The sequence below is a fragment of the Neomonachus schauinslandi genome, chromosome 6, assembly GCF_002201575.2.
Source record: "Neomonachus schauinslandi chromosome 6, ASM220157v2, whole genome shotgun sequence".
NCBI classification, from domain to species: domain Eukaryota; kingdom Metazoa; phylum Chordata; class Mammalia; order Carnivora; family Phocidae; genus Neomonachus; species Neomonachus schauinslandi.
Genome location: NC_058408.1, coordinates 64,836,034 through 64,860,610, shown reverse-complemented (window position 1 = coordinate 64,860,610; position 24,577 = coordinate 64,836,034). Strand labels below are relative to the sequence as shown.

At 40.8% G+C, this 24,577-nt stretch overlaps 2 protein-coding genes across 3 annotated transcripts in view; one reads left to right on the top strand and one right to left on the bottom strand.

Annotated features, from left to right (window-relative positions):
- SMYD3 (SET and MYND domain containing 3) overlaps nucleotides 1-24,577 on the top strand; it is a 713,184-nt gene that overhangs the window by 11,601 nt on the left and 677,006 nt on the right. The gene's annotated exons all lie outside the window — the stretch shown is intronic.
- Nucleotides 4,192-4,582, bottom strand: LOC110580215 (programmed cell death protein 5-like). Its single transcript, XM_044915967.1, has one exon. It carries the CDS (start codon nucleotides 4,580-4,582, stop codon nucleotides 4,205-4,207), a length of 378 nt encoding a protein of 125 aa, XP_044771902.1. The 3' UTR covers nucleotides 4,192-4,204.

The window sequence follows — 24,577 nt, the reverse complement described above, 5'->3', positions numbered from 1 at the left end:
GAATATAAACCATGATTTGGCTGTTTGCAATTGTTGCATGCTCCTCTAGCTACTTTCCTGGAAAAGTAACCTCTTCCCATTATAATTAAATTTTTTTAAATACTTTTGTTTTGGAAATAATTTCAAATTTACAGAAAAGTTGCAAGAATAAGAATAGGACAAAAAAATCTGCATACTTATTACCCAGATTAACATTTGACATCATTTACACACTCTCTCCTCCCTTCCTCCCTTAAGCTCCCATCTTTATCCACATATACACACTTTTTTCTTTCTGAATCTGTAAGTTCTATATATCCTGGTCCTTTATCCTAAATACTTTAATATGTATTCCCAACAATTAGGAAAGTTATACATACCTCATTAAATTTATACATACTTCATAAAGTTATACATACTTCCTTAAATTTAACATTACCATAATACTTTACTGTATTTCAGTTTTGTCAAGTGACCCAATAATGTTCTTCATAGCATTTTCCCTTTTATTTTTATTTATTTATTTATTTTAAAGATTTTATTTATTTACTTGAGAGAGAGAATGAGAGAGAGAGAGAGCGCACAAGAAGGGGGATCGGGAGAGGGAGAAGCAGACTTCCCGCTGAGCAGGGAGCCTGATGCGGGACTCAATCCCGGGACTTCAGGATCATGACCTGAGCCGAAGGCAGTCACTTAACCAACTGAGCCACCCAGGCGCCCTCCCCCCTTTTAATACAGGATCCAATCTAGGGGTCAAGTATCGTATTTAATTGTCTTATGTTTGGCCTTCTTTAATCTGGAACATTCCACAACTTTTCTTTGTCATATAACACTGACTTTCCTTTTCCTTTCCTTTCTGTTTTAATAGAACTTTCTTAATTTTGGGTTTATCAAATGTTTCTTCATGGTTAGATTCAGGTTCTGTGTTCTCAGCTGTGATGTTACATGTGTTGATGTCACTTCAGTGTATCGCATTTGGAGGTTCACAGTGTTTAGCTGCCTTTCATGGGTGGTGGTAATTGTGATCACCCGGTCAAGCTGTTGTCTTGTTTTCCCACTGTTCACAGTCCCTCACCTCCCAACTAATAATCTGTGGGAAGATATTTTAAGACCATGGAAATATGTTGTTCGTTAAAATTTCCTCTAGATTTAGAATCCATGGATGGTTCTTGATTGAATCTTTGGTATGATAAATGCTGGCTTTCCAACTACAGCACTCCCCCCACACTTAGCAGTTAGCATTCAGCTTAGCATTCTACTGTAAGCAAGAGTCCATCCTTCTTCCTCATTATTTGTCTGTTTATTATCAGTACGGACTCATGAATTTCCATTTTTTTTCAGTGGTTTATAATTAGTTGTGTACTTATTTTAGTGCTCAGATTATCGCAGAATTTTTTAGTAGGAAAGCTTTCAAATTGGATCCTCTGTCCTGTAACTTTTTTTTTTTTTTTTTTAAAGCATTTCCTTACTTTGTTGCATAATAGATGTTCTGGGCTCATCCTGTAATTAGCCTATCCCACCTGGAATCAGTATTTCTCTGAGGATTCCTGGGCTCTTTTAGTGAGGAATAATATTAGACACCAAGATCTGTTGCTAGGTGTGCTCACTGTTGCTGTGGTGTCTTTGCTCTTCGACCTTTGTAGCAAAGTAGGAAATATGCAGGTTCATGAAAATGTGCATACATATATACACATATATGATTTAGAAATCATGAGTTCACACCAACACTTCCAAGTCAGATTTGTCTCCTTAGGGTTCTTTTTTGCCTTTCCTTGTTCCATAATTGTATATGTTCCCCATTGCGCCCTCCCCCCCCTTGCAGGTAGCCATGTTCATCATTTTCTGCTTTATCTTCTTTCTCTCTCTCTCTTTTTTATTGGTAAATATAAGCACATGTATGTGTTTTCTTATTTTCCATTGATATACAAAAGGTAGCATACTGTATCTGCTCTTTTGTACTTGTTTTCTTCACTTAAAATATCTAGTGGAAATCACTCCGTATTGTATTTGTAGAGTCTTTTTCTTTTTTATAGCTCTGTAATACTCTGTTTTGTGTATGTGCCATAGTTTCTAATTTCCTCTGCTTGGCCATTTATGTAATTTCTAGTATTTTGCAATTGTGAATAATGCTGTAATGAATAATCACCTCGCACTTACGTATTTTTGTTTTGTTGCAGGTGTATATTCATGTAAATTCCTGGAAGTGGGAGTGCTAAGTCAAAGTGTCAGTACCTATGTGGGGTGGTACCATTTTACATCTCTACTAGCAGTGTATAAGAGTGCTTGTTTCCCTCAGCTTTGTAGACCGAGTATATGGTTAAGTCTTCAAATTTTTACCAGTCTGATGGGCAAGAAGTGGTATCTCAGTATAGTTTCTTTCTTTCTTTCTTTTTTTTAAAGATTTTATTTATTTATTTGACAGAGAAAGAGACAGCGAGAGAGGGAACACAAGCAAGGGGAGTGGGAGTGGGAGAAGCAGGCTTCTTGCGGAGCAGGGAACCCAATGTGGGGCTCGATCCCAGGACCCTGGGATCATGACCTGAGCCGAAGGCAAACGCCTAGTGACTGAGCCACCCAGGCGCCCCTCAGTATAGTTTCAATTTGAATTTAAGTTGTATTATCAGTAAATTAAACATATTTTTAAAAAAACTTTATTTAATTAATTATTTTTAAAAGACTATTTTTTTGAGAGAGTCAGCAAGCGAGAGAGAGCACGAGCAGCGAAGAGGAGCAGAGGGAGAAGAAGCAGACTCCCTACTGAGCAGGGAACCCGACATGGGGCTCGATCCTGGGACTCTGGGATCATGACCTGAGCCGAAGGCAGATGCTTAACTGACTGAGCCACCCAGGCACCCCTATTTTATTTTTTAAAAGATTTTATTTATTTCAGAGAGAGAGAGCACAAGCATGAGTAAGGGGAGGGGTAGAAGGAGAAGCAGACTCCCTGCCCAGCAAGGATCCTGATGTGGGCTTGATTCCAGGATCATGACCCGAGTCGAAGGCAGACACTTAACTGACTGAGCCACCCAGGCGCCCCGGTATGGATCTAATTTTATCATTTTCTAAATGGCTATTAGTCCCGTCACCATTTATTAAAAAGATTAGAGCAAATCACTGAGACAAAATCAGTGTTTGTATTATAGATCATATACTAATTGGCTCTAACTCTGGGCTTTCTACTCTGTTTCATTGGTCTGTATACTCATACACTTGAATCACACTGTTTTACTCATAGAGAATTACAGAGAATTTAATTTCTAAGAATACTCATGTCATCTTCAGATAATGTAATCTTGTTTCTTTTTCAGTTTGTATGCCTCTCATTGTTCTTTCCAGGCTAATATACTCTGAGTAATGCCTCCAGAACAATGGTAAATAGTAGTGGAGGTAGTTGGCATTCTTGTATTATTCCTGGTCTCCCTGGGGCTTACTTACTACGTAAGGTTCTGGATTTAGGTCTGAGGGACATATATTTTATCATGTTAAGGAAGTGTATCCATCCGTTTCTATTTTCTCAGGAGTTTTTAATTAAGAATAGGTGTTGAATTCTGCCAAAGGTATTTTCATCATCTGTGGAGAGTCATGATTTTTTTTGTCCTAGACTTATTAATGTCCCACTATAAATTTACTTAAGAGAGACTAGAGAACCAACTTGTATGTAAGTCTTCTTATATTTCAGGTTTGCTTGCTTAGGTAAAGAGCATCATTAAAACAAAACTGTGTTTCTGGTTAAGCGACTGCCTTCGGCTCAGGTCATGATCCTGGAGTCCCTGGATCGAGTCCTGCATCGGGCTCCCTGCTTGGTAGGGAGTCTGCTGCTCTCTCTGACCCTCCCCCCTCTCATGTGCTCTCTCTCTCAGTCTCGCTCTCTCAAATAAATAAATAAAATCTTTAAAAAAAAAATGTGTTTCAATGAGAAATTTTAATCAGTGGGGTGTTTATGCAAATTATTTCCCCAAACCCAGTCTTGTCTAAAATTTTTTAACAGTTTAGCCAAATAAAGGTGAAGTTTTAAATTTAAGATGCTAATAGAATCATGGGGTAGAATGTTTGAGTTGGATTGTATCTCAGAAACAGTCTAATCTGTAACTTTTGCATAACGAGTTTATTTTTTTTAAAGGCATATAGACAGTAAACAAAGTAAACAATCAGATCTTCACTTCTACCCAGTATTATCTGTCCTAGAACTGTTCCATTAAGTTCCGGTCTCTAAACATCTTAAATTTCAATAATCGTCCTCTTCATCAGAGTCCATGACTTTTCTTCTGTTGAATTTAACTGTGGTTTTCTTTTCTGTTTGTTGGCTTACTTTTTCAAGGATTTCTATTAAACCTTGTTCTGATACCTTCCCACTTAGTTGTCCATATCTTGCCATCTGTATGAGGTAATTCTCTACTGCTTTAGTTTGTTTGGACTTTACAAGTGCTAAGTTACTTAAGCGGGCCCGGACTGACTGATCCAGGACTTGGGCTAAGATACTGTTTCTCATTTCTGCTTCCCTGTGCTTTGCTTCCTGTTGTGCTGCATCGCCAGGATCCCCATGCTTCTCCTGCAGTTTGGCCGGCCTCTGCTTCCTCAGAGCCTCCAGCTCCTCCTCAGCCATGGTGCGGCAGTCTGGGGTCGAGCCGAATCTGTAACTTTTGGACAAGAATAATCAATGGATGCTAAAGTGAGTGGGCAAAAGTATGATCAGAAATAGGTATTTACAGTGGTGCCTGGGCAGTTCAGTCAGTTAAGCATCAGCCTTGGGTCAGGTCACGATCCCAGGGTCCTGGGATCGAGCCCCGCATCGGGCTCCTTGCTTAGCTGGGAGTCTGCTTCTCCCTCTGCCCCTCCCCCTGCCTGAGCTTTCTCTCTCAAATAAGTAAATAAAATCTTAAAAAAAAAAGATATTCACATAATTTTTAGTCTCCTTAGTAGATCCTTATTAAGTACAAGGGAAAAAATATAGTAACTTCACAGTAGATAAACTTGGCGGGCATCACTTTAACCAGGTGAACAAAGGTAATAACTCTAATAATATGACATATTGACATGGTATACTTCCTGATACCCACTGAGCAGGACACAACATCCGTTCTCTGATGTATAATATCAAAAATGTAACCTGAATTTAATCATGAGGAAACATCAGAGGAAACCAAATTGAGGGATAGTATACAGTAACTAGGCAGTACTCTGCAATTGAATCCAGGTGGTGAATGACAGAGAGATTGAAGAACCTCTTCCAGATTAAAGGACACCAAGGAAGCATGAAAACTAAAGCATGCAAAATATGTTCGTGGATTAAAAATTGGACATTAGTGGGACAATTGATGAAATTTGAATGAAGTCTATAGATTAGTTAATAATATTGAATCACTGTAATTTGTTTTGCAATTAATACATTTATTAGATATGTTAAAGACTATACACTTACTACATTTTTTTTTAAAGATTTTATTTATTTATTTGTCAGAGCACAAGCAGGGGGTAGCGGCAGGCAGAGGGAGAAGCAGACTCCCTGCTGAACAAGGAGCCCGATGTGGGACTCGATCCCAGGACCCTGGGATCATGACCTGAGCCGAAGGCAGATGCTTAACCCACTGAGCCACCCAGGCGTCCTGAGATTACATATTTTTGAGTAATCAAGAACTGTTACAAAAATGTACCTTATATTAGATGGTAAAGGAAGTTTAAACAAATCTCAAGTAATAGCAGCTTTGTTCTCTGATTACAATGCAATAAAATGAGAAATTATTAGATTCAATGCTAATTTTTCGATTTTGATAATTGTTCTTTGATTATATAAGATGTAAGCATCATATGATGTCCTTGTGAAGGACAAATGGAATTCTTAATATTTCTTGCAATTTTTGTTATCAACCTGAAATTATTTCAAAATGAGAAGTTAAAAACAATTAAAAGTTTTATCTTTTTGAGGTAGACAATGGGTGAAATGACAGACTGAGGTTTGCTTTAAAGTAATTTAGTTGGGAGGTATTGGTGAGGGTATAGTTTGTATAAGATTAGCCATGTGTTGATAATTTTTGAAGCTGGTTGATGAATGTGTGGGGTTCCATTATACTATTCTCTACTTTTGGGAATGTTTCAAACTCTCTATGACAAAAGTAAAAGGAAAGAAAAGATGAACTGTCCTCAAGTGTCTGGTCATTCTTGATTAGTCATATTGAAGAATGAGGCACTAAAAAGTTTTAGGTTGAAAAATAACAACTCTGGGTGTTTGTGCAGATTCTTGCCCAGTGTTTGTCTATATATGTGGTCATTTGGTGTCTTCCAACTGTCAGGGTTATTCTCTTGGACTGGTCAGTTTTTCTACAAAGGGCTTATATCTATTTGGGGTTGGATCAGAGAAGCAGAATCACTGAATGACAAAGGATAAGGATTATAGAGGTTAGACCTTACATAATTTGGGAATTGGTAAAGTTGCTGTTGTCTCTGAATTGTGTGGGTCCTGAAATCAGTGGAGCTGGCAGAAGAAGCTGGATGTCATATCGGGGGGAAGCAAAACCCCATTGGAATCCAATTGGAACTAATGAGGACAACTTGAAACCTGTGTCTGTCACTGCCTTCCCCTGAATGACACCAGTGACCTGCAGAAATTGCTAATGCTCCTTGCCGCAGAACTGTTCATGTACTGGGCCCCACAACTTGGAGAAGGTTCAGGAAGAGATACCATGGGAGATGGAGGAGCAGAGGGCCTGGCTGGTAGGCCAGGCCAACAAGGCAAGCCATTAGGTAGTGACCGTGTACACAGGCTGCAACAGTACCTGTACCCTACGCAAGCCCTGCACACCCTACAGAAGATGATGATGGTTGCTTCACTTCTGCCTTCCAAATCGCAAACATCTTTTTTGGCTAACCTTAATCCAGAGTCCTACAGAGAGGAAATTTTGGGAACTGTAGTTCCAGCTTGCTGTGTCAGTAGACTACAGAAGCTACTGCAGTTCATCCCTTGTCACACATGCATGCCTCTTTAACCTTCCTTAACCATAACTTGGCATCAATAGCAAGTTCATTCACCTAACTATCCTGTGCGCAACTGAAAGCACACGGTCATTCTCCAAGATCCATCTGTCTACGTTAGCCAAATCAAGTTAAATGAGGATGTGGGAGGAAATCACCACCTTTGCATCTTTCACATCATTGATGGTGGCAGGAAGTCCTCCAGAAATGCAGTATTGGTTTTGGTTTACTGTTTAGGTAGGTAATGGCAGTTCTAGTGGCTTCCACATGCACTTTTATACCATGCTAGTCATTACTGTATGGGTAGGGGATTAGAGGGGATTCTTTTTTAATTTATTTTATTTTTAAAGATTTTATTTATTTTAGAGAGAGAGAATCTCAAGCAGACTCCATGCTGAGCACTGAGCCCAAAGCAGGGCTCGATCCCATGACACAGATCATGACCTGAGCCGATATCAAGAGTCGGATGCCCAACCGACTGAGCCACCCAGGCGCCCCAAGAGAGGGGATTCTGTCAGTTGTTAAGGATGTCTGTTCCAACTGTGCATTCCAGCAGAATTAACTGCACGGTGGATTTGGGACCTATTGGACCCAGTTTGAGATAAATCTGAGCCAAATCTGCATTGATCCTCTGATTTCCATAAGCTGCTATTCCTGAAAGTTTGGACCAAAATGGTATTTTGAGTCTTTAGGAATTCACTCTAGTTCAGAGCCAGTATCTAGTAATCCTTCCAAGGGCTGCTTATGTCCTCTTCCCCAGAACAAAGTCATCCTTAATAAATGGCTGTTGATATCTTTAGGGAAGCCTAGGTGGAAAATTTATAGTATCCATATTTAGCTCTGTGGTAGAATTCTTCTTAAGGGAATTCCCTTCATTCCAGAGACTCTGGGTCTATGAAATGGCTCCAATCTGGGAATTGGTAGAGGGGACACAACTTTACTTTTTTGGTGATTTAAATCATACTTCGAGTTTTTCCACTTAAACTAATCAAGACTTTTTTTTTTTTAAAGATTTTATTTATTTATTTGAGAGAGAGAGACACAGTGAGAGAGGGAACACAAGCAGGGGGAGTGGGAGAGGGAGAAGCAGGCTTCCCGCTGAGTAGGGAGCCCGATGCGGGGCTCGATCCCAGGACCCTGGGATCATGACCTGAGCCGAAGGCAGACGCTCAATGACTGAGCCACCCAGGCGCCCCTAAACTAATCAAGACTTTAATAGATTGCCCATCTGTTTCAGTTCTAGGGGCACTGATTTCTTTCATTTTTTTTTTTTTAAGATTTTATTTATTTATTTGAGAGAGAGAGAGAGAATGAGAGAAAGAGAGCATGGGGGGGTGGTAGGGTCAGAGGGAGAAGCAGACTCCCCGCCGAGCAGGGAGCCTGATGTGGGACTCGATCCTGGGACTCCAGGATCATGACTTGAGCCGAAGGCAGTCGCTTAACCAACTGAGCCACCCAGGCGTCCTGGGGCACTGATTTCTTAGCCAATGTCAGAGATCTCTGCAGTTCAAACCTTTCTGGTTACTGTTTTGGCTGCCATTATGGTATTCATTCCCACCTTGTCTTTGGTGATTAAGTGCTGCCACTTGGTCCCTGCCACCACAGGATCCGATCATCTCCTGCTCAACTTAGGGAGTCAGTTTGATGGCAGGAGTTACCACTTTTATTCCTGGCCTATGAAGGCTAGCCATCCCAGAGCTCTTAAAGGAGTCCAGGGTTCCTCTCATGAATATATTTCTCTTAGCTTGGTGAATGGAATGTTTTCTGGGTCCTCCCAGGGACATGGTTAAGGGTAAGCAGGTCTAACATATTAAACCCACTCAGCATTCTGATATCCTTAAGCCATCAGGAAGACCTCAGTACCCAAAGAAGTTTAGATGTTTCACCTTCATTTAGTGTAGGTCACCTTTAGGTCCAGCTTTCATTAAACCAACCAAGCAAACTGTTAAGCGTTCCTAGCTGCTTGAGCCAACTTGTTGAATCCACAGTTTCTGCTTAGCACACCCATAGCAATAAATTCAGCCTAATCCAGCATTATCTTCCATCTGAATCCAACACTCCAACACTCTTAGGATCCTTTCCCGTATGTGTTCCTCAAGTTTTTGTTGATATAAATTGGCAAAATCTCGCAATTCTTTTGGTGTGTAATGAATCTCCTAATGGGTTGCACTTTTTTTTTTCAAAGATTTTATTCATCTGTCTGAGAGCATGCAGAAACAGGGGTGGGGGCAGAGGGAGAGGGAGAAGAAGCAGGTGTGGGGCTCAATTCCAGGACTCTGAAATCATGACCTGAGCCAAAGGCAGATGCTTAACCGACTGAGCCACCCAGGTGCCTGCACTTTTTTTTTTTTTTAAGATTTATTTTAGAGAGCTCATGCACAAGCAGTGGGGAGGGGCAGAGGGAGAGGGAAGAATCTTAAGCAGACTCCCTCCTGAGGGTAGATCCTGGCTCGGGACTTGATCTCACAACCCTGAAATCATGACCTGAGCTGAAATCGAGTTGGATGTGTAACTGTGCCACCCTGGTGCCCCAATGGGTCGTAGTTTTCTGCTTTATTCTTTGGGGTCTGCTGGGACTTGAGTCTGGTCATAGATCTAAAGCACTGAGAGATGGTGAAGGTAGTTCCACAGCAGGTCCTTCACAGGGCACTTACCATAGGGGGAGACCATTGCAGGTTCTTTAGGCAAAGGGAGACCACCCTCTTCAGAGTGTTTTTACTGGTAGAGGAAATTCAACAGAATTTAGGAGTTCAAGGCATCAAATTTCATGGGTTTGCATCCCAAATTTAGGGTCCCATTCCTTACCAATCGGTTTCCTAACTTAAGAGTTAAAATGTGAGTTTGGAAATTCAGTCTACATTATCCTCTGTTCTTGGTACACCAAGTGTGGTCTGGGGATCAGCAGTATCATTATCAATGGGAGCTTGTTAGCCTTGCAGAGTTTTGTGCTGCAGCACAAACTTATGGAATCAACATACATTTGCTGCTTATAATTTCAGGATATTTGGGGGCGCCTAGGTGGCTCAGTTGGTTAGGCAACTGCCCTCGGCTCAGGTCATGATCCTGGGGTCCTGGGATTGAGCCCCACGTCAGGCTCCCTGCTCAGTGGAGAGTCTGCTTCTCCCTCTCCCTCTGCCTGCCTCTCTGCCTACTTGTGCTCTTTCTCTATCTCTCTGTCAAATAAATAAAGTCTTTAAAAAATAATTTCAGGATATTTGTGTAACTTGTGTATTTACGTTAAATAGATGAATGGATTTCTGTTAAGTATTACAGTTCTCAGCAGTCCAGGTATTTGATAAATATTTCCTTTGAATTTTTTTTGGATGTTGTGATTTGGTTTTATATTTAATTCTGTAAATACTACATCTAAAATTTTTGTCGATTAAGTTTTAGATGATTTCCCCTTTCCATCTGGGGGCTCCCCATTTAGACTCTAAATTAGATGTGATGCTCCCTCTGGTGGACAATGGGGTTAAAAGCACACAGACATTTTTTAGTATAGTGTCTTTGTTTTCAGCTATTAAAACTCAGTATCCCTCAGTGATCATCTTCATGAGTGTCCTTTCCAAACTGTTCTCAACTTCTGACATTTACCATAGCTTTTGTTTTGAATTTGAACCAGAAAATCAAAACTTTGTCATAAATATCTATATAAAACTCATCATAATGAAAGAACTGGGCAAATTGATGTGGTAACAGTGCCTTAATAATGACTATGTTATTCACGTTAAAAGCAAAAACTCATGTTTGAAACTAGTAGTCAATTGAATTTGTGACGATTTGGGGGAGAATTGTGCCTATCGATCTATATTTACAATGGGATTTATTACTACAAAATATTTTATACAGTGAACCCCCCTTAAATTTTGTTGTAATAGGGGCGCCTGGGTGGCTCAGTCGTTAAACGTCTGCCTTCGGCTCAGGTCATGATCCCAGGGTCCTGGGATCGAGCCCCGCATCGGGCTCCTTGCTCCGCGGGAAGCCTGCTTCTCCCTCTCCCACTCCCCCTGTTTGTGTTCCTGCTCTCGCTATCTCTCTGTCAAATAAATAAAATATTAAAAAAAAATTTTGTTGTAATAATTACTTGTTAGGATAAAAATAATAAATGTGATTGTGTGGAATAACCTTGTCTATTCTGTCTTGTTCTAATCTTAGAACTCAAATGGTTGCTTTTGCCGCAACTAGCTATATTTCTGAACAGTTCCTGAAAAGGCACATAACCCATGTGATAAACATCTTAGACAGTTTATTTTAAAAGTAAAAATTGGGGGACACCTGGGTGGCTTTGTTGGTGTCATTGGAGTCTTGATTTCAGCTCAGGTCTTGTGAGTTCGAGCCCTGCTTTGGGCCCTGTGCTGGGCGTGGAACCTACATTTAAAGTCGACAAAGTCATTATTGTTTAAATACAGTAAAATAAAAAAGTATCCTTTTTATTTATTTATTTATTTTTTTAAAGATTTTATTTATTTATCTGAGACAGAGAGAATGAGAGAGACAGAGAGCACATGAGAGGGGGGAGGGTCAGGGGGAGAAGCAGGCTCCCTGCCGAGCAGGGAGCCCGATGCGGGACTTGATCCGCGGACTCCAGGATCATGACCTGAGCCGAAGGCAGTCGCTTAACCAACTGAGCCACCCAGGCGCCCCAAAAGTATCCTTTTTAAAAGTTAACTTGTTGCCATTTTATTTTACACATGACCTATTCATGTTTAATTTTGAGTATTTAAGGGTATTTATAGTTCTAGGTTAATGTTGATTTTTTTTTTAAAAGATTTTATTTATTTATTTGAGAGAGAGACAATGAGAGAGCACATGAGAGAGGGGAGGGTCAGAGGGAGAAGCAGACTCCCTGCCGAGCAGGAAGCCCGATGCGGGACTCGATCCAGGGACTCCAGGATCATGACCTGAGCCGAAGGCAGTCGCTTAACCGACTGAGCCACCCAGGCGCCCAGTATTGATTTTTTTAAAAGATTTTATCTATTTATCTGACAGAGAGAGAGAGCACAAGCCAGGGGGATCAGCAGGCAGGGGGAGGGAGAAGCAGGCTCCCCGCTGAGCAGGGAGCCTGATGCAGGCCTAGATCCCAGGACCCTGGGATCATGACCTGAGCTGAAGGCAGACCCGACTGAGCCACCCAGGCCCCCCCTGACTTTTTTATTCATTACTTTGGTTGAGAATCATAATGTTAGGAAGTACCCTGTTTTTTATTGTTTTGGTTTTGTTGTTAAGTCTTTGAGGCAAAATAACCAAATAAGGGGGAAAAGTTAGTTTGATCAATAGATATAACTTCATAAAAGTCAAAAATATCTGTATGTCAAAGAACTGACTTATAATGGAGAAGCCAAGAAACTGAGGAAAATATTCGCAACATAAAAAGGCACATATCTTTAATACATAGAAATCATTTATAACTTGAAAGAAAACAGCTTACTTATGAAGGACTCCCTGCTTTCTGGGACTTTTTTCCTTTCTTTGTCTTTGTATAGTTCTGATCTTTAGGTTTTTAGAACCTGGGAGAGATTCTCTTCTGATTCATTGGTTCTCAATGTTGGCTACACATTGGAAGCACCTGGGGAGCATTAAAAAATACTGGTGCATGGTTCCCACCCAGACATCTGATTCAGTTGGTTCAGAGTGTGCTTGAATGTGGAAATTTTAAAAGCTCCCTGGGTTATTCTAATGTGCAGTCTGGTTTGACAATGATTATCTTTCTTTTTCATCCTAATTGACCCCCTCCTTTGCAACTTTATATTCAAGGGCTAAGGTGAACTTGCTACAGCTGGGTTCGTTCAGGCTACAAATGATATCGGTAAATAGTTCTGTATGTTGAATTTCAAACTGGACATTCACATTAGCATGTTCTGTACATATTTAAATGACTGTCACATATAGGGCAGGCACATATTAAACCAAATTTTTTTTTTTTAAAGATTTTATTTATTTGCCAGAGAGGGAGAGAGAGATCGCGAGAGCAGGAACACAAGCTGGGGGAGTGTGAGAGGGAGAAGCAGGCTTCCCGCTGAGCAGGGAGCCCGATGTGGGACTTGATCCCAGGACCCTGGGATCATGACCTGAGCCGAAGGCAGACGCTTAATAACTGAGCCACCCAGGCGCCCTTAAATCAAATTTTTAATTGGAATGGTTGTGATGTTTCTCACAAATTTGATGAGTATCAAAATTTAATTCTTTTTAAAATTTTTAAATTTTATTATGTTAATAATCATACATTACATCATTAGTTTTTTTATTATTATGTTAATCACCATACATTACATCATTAGTTTTTGATGTAGGGTTCCATGATTAATTGTTTGTGTATAATGCCCAGTGCTCCATGCAGAACGTGCCCTCTTTAACACCCAACATCAGGCTAACCCATCCCCCTCCCAGAACCCTCAGTTTGTTTCTCAGAGTCCATAGTCCCACATGGTTTGTCTTCCCCTCCAAATTCCCCCCCCTTCATTTTTCCCTTCCTACTATCTTTTTTTTAACATATAAATAGTATTATTTGTTTCAGAGGTACAGGTCTGTGATTCAACAGTCTTATACAATTCACAGCGCTCACCATAGCACATACCCTCCCCAGTGTCTATCACCCAGCCACCCCATCCCTCCCAGCCCCCGACTCCAGCAACCCTCAGTTTGTTTCCTGAGATTAAGAATAACTCATATCAGTGAGGCATATGATACATGTCTTTCTCTGATTGGCTTATTTAGCTCAGCATAACACCCTCCAGTTCCATCCACGTTTTTGCAAGTGGCAAGATCTCATTCCTTTTGATGGATGCATAATATTCCATTGTATATATATACCACCTCTTCTTTATCCATTCATCTGTTGATGGACATCTTGGCTCTTTCCCCAGTTTGGCTGTTGTGGACATTGCTGCTATAAACATCGGGGTGCACGTACCCCTTTGGATCCCTACATTTGTATCTTTGGGGTAAATACCTGGTAGTGCAATTGCTGGATCATATGGTAGCTCTATTTTCAACTTTTTGAGGAACCTCCATACTGTTTTCCAGAGTGGCTGCACCAGCTTGCATTCCCACCAACAGTGTAGGAGGGTTCCCCTTTCTCCGCATCCCTGCCAACATCTGTCGTTTCCTGACTTGTTAATTTTAGCCATTCTGACTGGTGTGAGGTATCTCATTGAGGTTTTCATTTGGATTTCCCTGATGCCGAGCGATGTTGAGCACTTTTTCATGTGTCTGTTGGCCATTTGGATGTCTTCTTTGCAGAAATGTCTGTTCATATCTTCTGCCCATTTCTTGATTGGATTCTTTGTTCTTTGGGTGTTGAGTTTGATAAGTTCTTTATAGATTTTGGATACTAGCCCTTTATTTGATATGTCATTTACAAATATTTTCTCCCATTCTGTCGGTTGTCTTTTGGTTTTGTTGATTGTTTCCTTTGCTGTGCAAAAGCTTTTTATCTTGATGAAGTCCCAATAGTTCATTTTTGCCCTTGCTCCCCTTCCCTTTGGTGATGTTTCTAGGAAGAAGTTGCGGCTGAGGTCGAAGACGTTGCTGCCTGTGATCTCCTTTAGGATTTTGATGGACTCCTGTCTCACATTGAGGTCTTTCAACCATTTTGAGTCTATTTTTGTGTGTGGTGTAAGGAAATGGTCCAGTTTCATTCTTCTGCATGTGGCTGTCCAATTTTCCCAACACCATTTGTTGAAGAGACTTTTTTCCATTGGACATTCTTTCCTGCTTTGTCGAAGATTAGTTGATCATAGAGTTGTGGGTCCGTTTCTGGACTCTCTATTCTGTTCCACTGATCTATGTGTCTGTTTTTGTGCCAGTACCCTACTGTCTTGATGATGACAGCTTTGTAATAGAGCTGGAAGTCCGGAATTGTGATGCCGCCAGCTTTGCTTTTCTTTTTCAACATTCCTCTGGCTATTCGGGGTCTTTTCTGGTTCCATACAGATTTTAGGATTATTTGTTCCATTTCTTTGAAAAAAGTGGATGGTATTTTGATGGGGATTGCATTGAATGTGTAGATTGCTCTAGGTAGCATTGACATCTTCACAATATTTGTTCTTCCAATCCATGAGCATGGAACGTTTTTCCATTTCTTTGTCTTCCTCAGTTTCTTTCATGAGTATTTTATAGTTTTCTGCGTACAGATTCTTTGCCTCTTTGGTTAGATTTATTCCTAGGTATCTTATGGTTTTGGGTTCAGTTGTAAATGGGATCGACTCTTTAGTTTCTCTTTCTTCTGTCTTGTTGTTGGTGTATAGGAATGCCACTGATTTCTGTGCATTGATTTTATGTCCTGCCACTTTACTGAATTCCTGTATGAGTTCTAGCAGTTTTGGGGTGGAGTCTTTTGGGTTTTCCACATAAAGTATATCCTCTCGCAGAGTGAGAGTTTGACTTCTTTGCTGATTTGGATGCCTTTTATTTATTTTTGTTGTCTGATTGCTGTGCCTAGGACTTCTAGTACTGTGTTGAATAGCAGTGGTGATAGTGGACATCCCTGTGGTGTTCCTGACGTTAGGAGGAGCGCTCTCAGTTTTTCCCCATTGAGAATGATATTCGCTGTGGGTTTTTCATAGATGGCTTTTAGGATGTTGAGGTATGTACCCTCTATCCCTATATTCTGAAGAGTTTTGATCAAGAAAGGATGCTGTACTTTGTCAAATGTTTTTCCTGCATCTATTGAGAGGATCTTATGGTTCTTGTTCTTTCTTTTATTAATGGGTTGTATCACATTGATTGATTTGCAGATGTTGAACCAACCTTGCAGCCCAGGAATAAATCCCACTTGGTCGTAGTGAATAATCCTTTTAATGTACGGTTGGATCCTATTGGCTAGTATTTTGGTGAGAATTTTTGCATCCATGTTCATCAGGGATATTGGTCTGTAATTCTCCTTTTTGATGGGTCTTTGTCTGGTTTTGGGATCAAGGTAATGGTGGCCTCATAAAACGAGTTTGGAAGTTTTCCTTCCATTTCTATTTTTTGGAACAGTTTCAGAAGAATAGGTATTAATTCTTCTTTAAATGTTTGGTTAGAATTCCCCTGGGAAGCCATCTGGCCCTGGGCTCTTGTTTCTTGGGAGATTTTTGATTACTGCCTTCAATTTCCTTAGTGGTTATAGGTCTGCTCAGGTTTTCTGTTTCTTCCTGGTTCAGTTTTGGTAGTTGATACATCTCTAGGAATGCATCCATTTCTTCCAGATTATTGAATTTGCTGGCATATACTTGCTCATAATAGGTTCCTATAATTGTTTGTATTTCTTTGGTGTTGGTTGTGATCTCTCCTCTTTCATTCATGATTTTATTTGGGACCCTTCTCTTTTCTTTTTGATAAGTCTGGCCAGGGGTTTATCAATCTTGTTAATTCTTTCAAAGAACCAGCTCCTAGTTTTGTTGATCTGTTCTGCTGTTCTTTTGGTTTCTATTTCATTGATTTCTGCTCTGATCTTTATTATTTCTCTTCTTCTGCTGGGTTTAGGCTTTATTTGCTGTTCTTTCTCCAGCTCCTTTAGGTGTAGGGTTAGGTTGTGTACTTGAGACCTTTCTTGTTTCTTGAGAAAGGCTTGTATTGCTATATACTTTCCTCTTAGGACCGCCTTTGCTGCATCCCAAAGATTTTGAACAGTTGTGTTTTCATTTTCATTTGTTTCCATGAATTTTTTAAATTCTTCTTTAATTTCCTGGTTGACCCATTCATTCTTTAGTAGGATGCACTTTAGCTTCCATGTATTTGAGTTCTTTCCGACTTCCCTCTTGTGATTGAGTTCTAGTTTCAAAGCATTGTGGTCCGAAAATATGCAGGGAATGATTCCAATCTTTTGGTACTGGTGGAGACCTGATTTGTGACCTAGGTTGTGATCTATTCTGGAGAATGTTCCATGGGCACTAGAGAAGAATGTGTATTCTGTTGCTTTGGGATGGAATGTTCTGAATATATCTGTGAAGTCCATTTGGTCCATTGTGTCATTTATTTATTTTTTTTAAAGTTTTTTTTTTTTTTTTTTTTTATTCACTTGAGACACAGAGATACAGAGCGAACATGAGCAGGGGGAGAAGCAGAGGGAGGGGGAGAAGCAGGCTCCCCGCTGCGCAGGGAGTCTGATGCCGGGCCCAATCCCAGGACCCTGGGATCATGACCTGAGCCAGAGGCAGACGCTTAACCATCTGAGCCACCCAGGCGCCCTCAGTGTGTCATTTAAAGTCTTTATTTCCTTATTGATCTTTTGCTTAGGTGATTTGTGCATTTCAGTGAGGGGGTTGTTAAAGTCCCCCACTATTATTGTATTGTTGTCGATGTGTTTCTTTGCTTTTGTTATTAATTGGCTTATATAATTGGCTCCTCCCATGTTAGGGGCATAGATATTTACAATTGTTAGATCTTCTTGTTGGATAGACCCTTTAAGTAGGATATAGTGTCCTTCCTTATCTCTTATTGTAGTCTTTGGTTTACAATCTAATTTGTCTGATATAAGGATTGCCACCCCAGCTTTCTTTTGGTGTCCATTAGCATGGCAAATGGTTTTCCACCCCCTCACTTTCAATCTGGAGGTGTCTTTGGGTCTAAAATGAGTCTCTTGCAGACAGCATATTGATGGGTCTTGTTTTTTTATCCAATCTGATAGCCTGTGTCTTTTGATTGGGACATTTAGCCCATTTACATTCAGGATAACTATTGAAAGATACGAATTTAGTGCCATTGTATTGCCTGTAAGGTGACTGTTACTGTATATTGTCTGTGTTCCTTTCTGGTCTATGTTACTTTTAGGCTCTCTCTTTGTTTAGAGAACCCCTTTCAATATTTCTTGTAGGGCTGGTTTCATGTTTGCAAATTCTTTTAGTTTTTGTTTGTCCTGGCAGCTTTTTATCTCTCCTTCTATTTTTAATGACAGCCTAGCTGGATATAGTATTCTTGGCTGCATATCTTTCTCATTTAGTGCTCTGAATGTATCATGCCAGTCCTTTCTGGCCTGCCAGGTCTCTGTGGATAGGTCTGTTGGCAGTCTAATGTTTCTACCATTGTAGGTTACAGATCTCTTGTCCCGAGCTGCTTTCAGGATTTTCTCTTTGTCTCTAAGACTCGTAAGTTTTACTATTAGATGTTGGGGTGTTGACCTATTTTTATTGATTTTGAGGGGGGTTCTCTGTGCCTCCTGGATTTTGATGCCTGTTTCCTTCCCCAAATTAGGGACGTTGTCTGCTATAATTTGCTCCAATATACCTTCTGCCCTTCTCTCTCTTTCTTCTTCTTCTGGGATCCCAATTATTCTAATATTGTTTCGTCTTATGGTATCACTCTCTCTCAAATTCTGCCCTCATGATCCAGTAGTATTTTATCTCTCTTTTTCTCAGCTTCTTTATTTTCCATCATTTGGTCTTCTATATCACTGATTCCCTCTTCTGCCTCATTTATACAAGCAGTTAGAACCTCCATTTTGGATTGCACCTCATCAATAGCCTTTTTGATTTCGACTTGGTTAGATTTTAGTTCTTTTATTTCTCCAGAAAGGGTTTCTCTAGTATCTTCCATGCTTTTTTCAAGCCCAGCTAGTATCTTTAAAATCGTCATTCTGAACTCTAGTTCGGACATCTTACTAATGTCCGTATTGATTAGGTCCCTGGCAGTTGGTACTGCCTCTTGTTCTTTTTTTTGAGGTGATTTTTTCCGTCTTGTCATTTTGTCCAGAGGAGAACGGATGAAGGAGAGAACAAAATGCTAACAGGGTAACAGTGACCTCAGAAAAATATACACTAAACAAATGAGAAGAGACCTGAAACCAGGGGAAAAGAAAGGGAAGGAACGAAAAAAGAAAATAAAAATAAAAAGAATAAAAAAAAAGTATTTGATCAAATATGATCAGGCTGGTGAATAGATCAGTGCCACACACTAGATTTTGGGCATGTTTTGGTCTGTTAGAAGAAACTGCCTCCAAAATTTTCAAGAAAGAAAAGCTTATATATATACCCTTACAAAAATAAGGGTAAATACGATGAAGGGATGGAATATTACTGTAAAGATGAAAATTATAAAAGATTTTATAAAAGGAATTGATAAGTTGGTTGAAAAAAGAAAGAAGAGAAATTAAGGAAGAAAAAGGGAGAGAATGTGATCAGGGAGGAGACTGGAACAAAGCCATACACTAGAGATTTAGGGTATGTTTTGGTCTGTTAGAAGAAACTGTATCCCAAAATTTTAAAGAGAGAACAACTTATATATATACCAAAAATAAGGTTAACTACTATGAAGGGATAGAATATGGCTCTAAAAATGAAAAATAAAAAAGATTTTTAAAAAAGGGATTGGTTGAAAAAGGGAAAAAGAAAAATTAAAAAAAAAGAAAAAAAATTAAAAAAAATTAACTTTGAAAGACTAAATAATCAGGGGGAAAATAGCCTTGAATTCTATGTGCAGTATTCCCCTAGTGCTGGAGTTCAGCCATTCTCATTGATGGGTAAACTTGGTCTTGGCTGGATGGTCCTGCTGATCTTCTGGGGGAGGGGCCTGTTGCCGTGGTTCTCAGATGTCTTTGCCGGGTCTGGGCTAAGTAATCTGCTTGGGTTTGCTCTCGGGAGCTTTTGTTCCCTGCAAGCTTTCCATACAGCTTTGGAGGCTGAGAGTGAAAATGGCGGCCTCCCAATTTCCGCCCCAGAGGAGCCGAGAACTCGAGGCCCCACTCCTCAGTGTGCCCCCAGAGAAAAGCAGTCGATCACTCCCGTCTCCCCGGTCTCCAGCTGCACTCCGTGCTCACCCGGCCTGTGACCGCGCGATTCTATCTCTGGCACCCGACCCCGTGTGGAGTTTCCAAACCCAGCAGATCCCTGCGGTGCGCTCCCGCGCCGCTCCTCCCAGGGGAGGAAGGGGAGGCCCCCCTCCCCCCCGATCTGCCCCTTGTTGGGTCCCTGCTGGAAGAGCAGTGGCCCGACTGTGCTGTGGATCACGGTTTATGGCAACCCCGAGCTGAGAGCCTGCACCTGGGCTCCGTTTCTGCAGCCGGCTTCCCTGCTCTGATACCTGGGAGCTCTGCCACACTCAGGCACCCCCGGTCTTTCTGTGACCCCGAGGGTCCTGAGACCACACTGTCCCAGCAAGGGTTCCACCACCTGCTTAGACTAAACTGGAGCAACGTCCCTCAGCGGAGCAGACTTCTAAAAGTTCCGATTTTGTGCCCTGCTACTCTGTCACTTGCTGTTAGTGGCCGACGGAGGCCCCCTCCCTCGCCGTCTATCCTCCCAAATATCACCTCGGATTCACTTCTCCCACATCCTAACTTCCAGAAAGTGGTCGCTTTTCTGTTCAGAGAGTTGCTGCTGTTCTTTTCTTCGATCTCCTGTTGAGTTCGTAGGTGTTCAGAATGGTTTGATCCCTATCGAGCTGAATTTCTGGGACCAGACAAAATCCAGGTCTCCTACTCCTCCACCATCTTGCTCCTTACCAAAATTTAATTCTTACTAGCATTTTTCAGTTACTGTGTTTACCTTTTGTTAGGAAGTAGGTGTTAATTAGAAAGATTTATGTTGTACAGGGATCAAGAATAGAATGCTTAGATATTTAAGTAATGGTTTCTTTTTTTTTTTTAAAGATTTTATTTATTTATTTGACAGAGAGAGACACAGTGAGAGAGGGGACACAAGCAGGGGGAGTGGGAGAGGGAGAAGCAGGCTCCCCGCTGAGCAGGGAGCCCGATGCGGGGCTCGATCCCAGGACCCTGGGATCATGACCTGAGCCGAAGGCAGATGCTTAACGACTGAGCCACCCAGGTGCCCCTAAGTAATGGTTTCTCTGGGCAATTTAATTTCAATTTTTTTTTCTACTGAATAAGAGATACTTTGTTTAGGTGCTGAAAACGTAACCACCTTACAGAAGACTTAAAGTCTATGAATAAGTTGGTTTTCACTTTTCGTGAAAATTACAGAATTTTGAAAAATATCCAGGTTTCTGGGCCACATCTTTAAACTCTACAGGTGAGTCTGATGCATAGCCTGAGTTGAGAACCGTTGGGAAAGAAAAAAAACAGGATAAAGTGAAAATCATTGGCACAGGTAATGACCGTGGGACTAATGGGGACATGTATATAGATTATCTGGTAGACACTTTGACTGTATCAGAGTGTTGTTTGTGTTATAGGGAAGGATATAAGAGGTAAGGTTGGAATAGATTGTGGAATACAGAGGCCTTGACGACCAGGCTAAAGAATGTGAACCTTAGGGGCACCTGGGTGGCTCAGTTGGTTAAGTGTCTGCGTTCGGCTCAGGTCATGATCCCAGGGTCCTGGGATGCAGCTCTGCGTCAGGCTCCCTGCTCTACGGGGAGTCTGCTTCTCCCTCTGCACCCTCCCCCCCTGCTCGTGCTCTCTCTCTCAAATGAATAAAAATCTGTAAAAAGAATGTGAACTTTATTTTGTAGGTATTTATGAGCCCATAAAAATTTTGAGTAGTAGTACAAAGTGCATGGAATTCTGGGAGATTAGTGCAGCAGTATGATTTTGTGAACGTGCTTGAGGAGAGATGTGGGAAGACTGAAGATGGGGATTCCAGTTAAGAAAGAATTTGCTTTATTCTGGGTGTGAAGCAGGGAAGGCCTCATTTAGGAAGATGGCAGTAGCCCAAAAAGAAGATATGCCATTTGAGAGAAGAGTTGACCCAATTCACTGAGTGATTATCAGGTGAGGAAGGAGTGAAGGATGAGTTCGGGGTTTTGAGCTTCAAGTTGTTGGAATAATGGTGATATTATGCTGTTTGAAGCCATTCTTGTGGGTGAGAGATCTCCAGGCACTGGTGAGGATCCAGCTTAAGGAAAGTCACGTCTCAGGACTGGGAGACAGAAAGCTTTTAATTAAGTTAATTTCCCCCCCTTTTTTGGCAGAGGTTTTACTGTTTAGGTGAGTACGGTAAATAATTTAATCTGTGGAGCCTCAATTTTATGTGTTTTGAAATGAGGGGACTGATTGGTTTCTGGCATCCTTTTTAAGCTTTTCTATAGTTCTTGAATCATTTCTATATTTCCTGCCTCCTCCTTTTTTGTAACAGTTTGAGATAAAATTCCTATATCATGCCATTCACCCATTCAAAGTGACACAAAGTATGTAAAATTTGCCATTTTATCCATTTTAAATGTATAATTCAGTGGCATTAAGTACATCAAAATGTTATGCAGCCATCAGCACAATTTTAGAACATTTTCATCACCGTCCAAAGAAACCACTCTGTACCTTAAGCCTATCTTCTACTCTAAAGGAAAACTTGAGGATTAAACCCTTGAATTTAGGCTCTTTTTTTTTCTTTTTTTTTAAAGATTTTATTCATTTATTTGACAGAGACACAGCAAGAGAAGGAACACAAGCAAGGGGAGTGGGAGAGGGAGAAGCAGGCTTCCCGTGGAGCAGGGAGCCCGATGCGGGGCTCGATCCCAGGCCCCTGAGATCATGACCTGAACCGAAGGCAGACGCCTAATGACTGAGTCACCCAGACGCCCCGAATTTAGGCTCTTTACCACCTGCCTTGTAACCAGATGAGTTCACAGCCCTCTAGAAATCATTTCCAGTTCAAATCAGTCCTTGCCATCCTGACCACTAGATGGCAGTGTGGAAACACCACTGCAAAAGTGGTGGTGGGGGAATCCACCTCTATTTGTACACTATTGTACTATGTTGTCCATGTACCTCTATTTGTGGTAGTAGGTGTAGTTACGCAGGCAGCCTCAGAGGACTGAAAGCCTTCCACTTGAAGATTTTGCTAATGCAGAATGTTGTCTTTACCAGTTGACCATGTTTGCCAGTCATGGAAAACTTATCTTAACATTCCCGTCTGGTTTGTTTCTCATTTGTTAAATGCAGTGACTCTTAACATTTTCATCGTTCTCACAAAACCTGGGAATTCTGCTCAGTCTTCAAGCCAGTTTTTTCGTTTTCGATTTATGACCAATAGCTCCGTAGGTCTCTTTTCACTCTTCCCATTGCTCTTCCTTCTTCATCCCAGCCCTGAGCCTTGGGCATTCTCTAAGATAGTCATTCTCAGCTTTGGCTGCACTTTGGAATTACCTGAGGAGGTTTTTAAAATCCTGATGCCAGGATACACTTAAGAACTATTAAACCAGAATCTTTGTAGGTGGGCCCACACATCATTTTTTAATCTCTAAATTACCTTCCAAATATTTTTCTGTCTTTATCTTTTATTTTTTTAATTTTTTATAAAGATTTTTTTTTAAATTTATTTGACAGAGGGATAAATTCATCTCTCCTGAGAGAGACACAGTGAGAGAGGGAACACAAGCGGGGGAGTGGGAGAGAGAAGCAGGCTCTCCGCCGAGCAGGGAGCCCGATGCGGGGCTCGATCCCAGGACCCTGGGATCATGACCTGAGCCGAAGGCAGACGCTTAACGACTGAACCACCCAGGTGCCCCTATTTTTTATTTCTTAAAGAATTTTTATTTATTTATTTGACAGAGAGAAAGAGAGCGAGCACAAGCAGGTGGAGTAGCAGGTAGAGGGAGAGGGAGAAGCAGGCTCCCTGCTGAGCAAGAAGCCACATGTGAGGCTGGATCCCAGGACCCTGGGATCATGACGAAGGCAGTCGCTTAACCAACTGAGCCACCCAGATGCCTCTAATTTTTAATAATGGCTTTTCTTTTCTCTGTATCTTTGACACAAGATGAACTCTCTGATCTACTGTTATTTTTATTTTTTTAATGATTTTTAGAATGCCAGCTTCCTTATGTAGGTTCCTCTGAAAATGCTACCTAATAAAGTAAATTTCTCTTCTGTCCTTTTACTTTCTCTTTAGTTGTTTAATCTTAGCCATCTTAATTAATCCCTGGGCTTTGTTTCCTCATTCATGAAATAAGGATAATATCTACCTCAGGTGGTTTTATGAGGATTCGATGAAAGAACACACAAGAGTACCTAGGACAGTGCCTGGAATCTTGTGTTGCTTCTCAAAGCAATGCCCACTATTCACCTGTGTCAGGATTAGGGGCTTATTAGAATCTGTTTTCCTGTGCCTCTCCTCAGAATATCTATTTTAGGCATAGGAATCTACGTTCTTACCAGCTACCTGGGTGATGCCGGTACCCACTAAATTTTGAAACCTGCTTACCTGCAAGACAGGGACACATTCCTTTTGGAATCTGTTCTTTGCCTACTTTAGTTGTTGTGTTCGCACTAAAGTTTGATAACGCCAGGGCCAAAAAAAAGTTACTTGAATGTGAATATTTGCAGCAGTTCTCAGTAACAGCCTGATTAAAGTCTTTAGTATTTTTTTTAAGCTCAGCTCAGATTTTTTTCTTAGAAAACTTCTCTTTCTTCTGTTTTAACTTTGCTTTTTGACTAAATTTCTTGAACTTGACCCTTTTATGTAGAAATGTAAAGTAAGACCTTTCTTTTGTTGGTTTCAGTCAAGATAAACAACTCAAACTGTCAGTGATTCTGTAAGTCTAATTAAAACACACAGACTGAATGAAATTATCCATGTAATAACTATCTTTAATCATTAATTTATCAGTCACGGATCAAATAAATTGATTTAAGTGTAATTTGGATCCCAATCCTTTAATGAGCAGCGTACTTGTAAAAGATCAATTTATTGAGAGGTCAAATGATTCATGTAGCTACTACGCATAGGACACGGTAAAAAGGCAACAAGTGGAGCCTAAG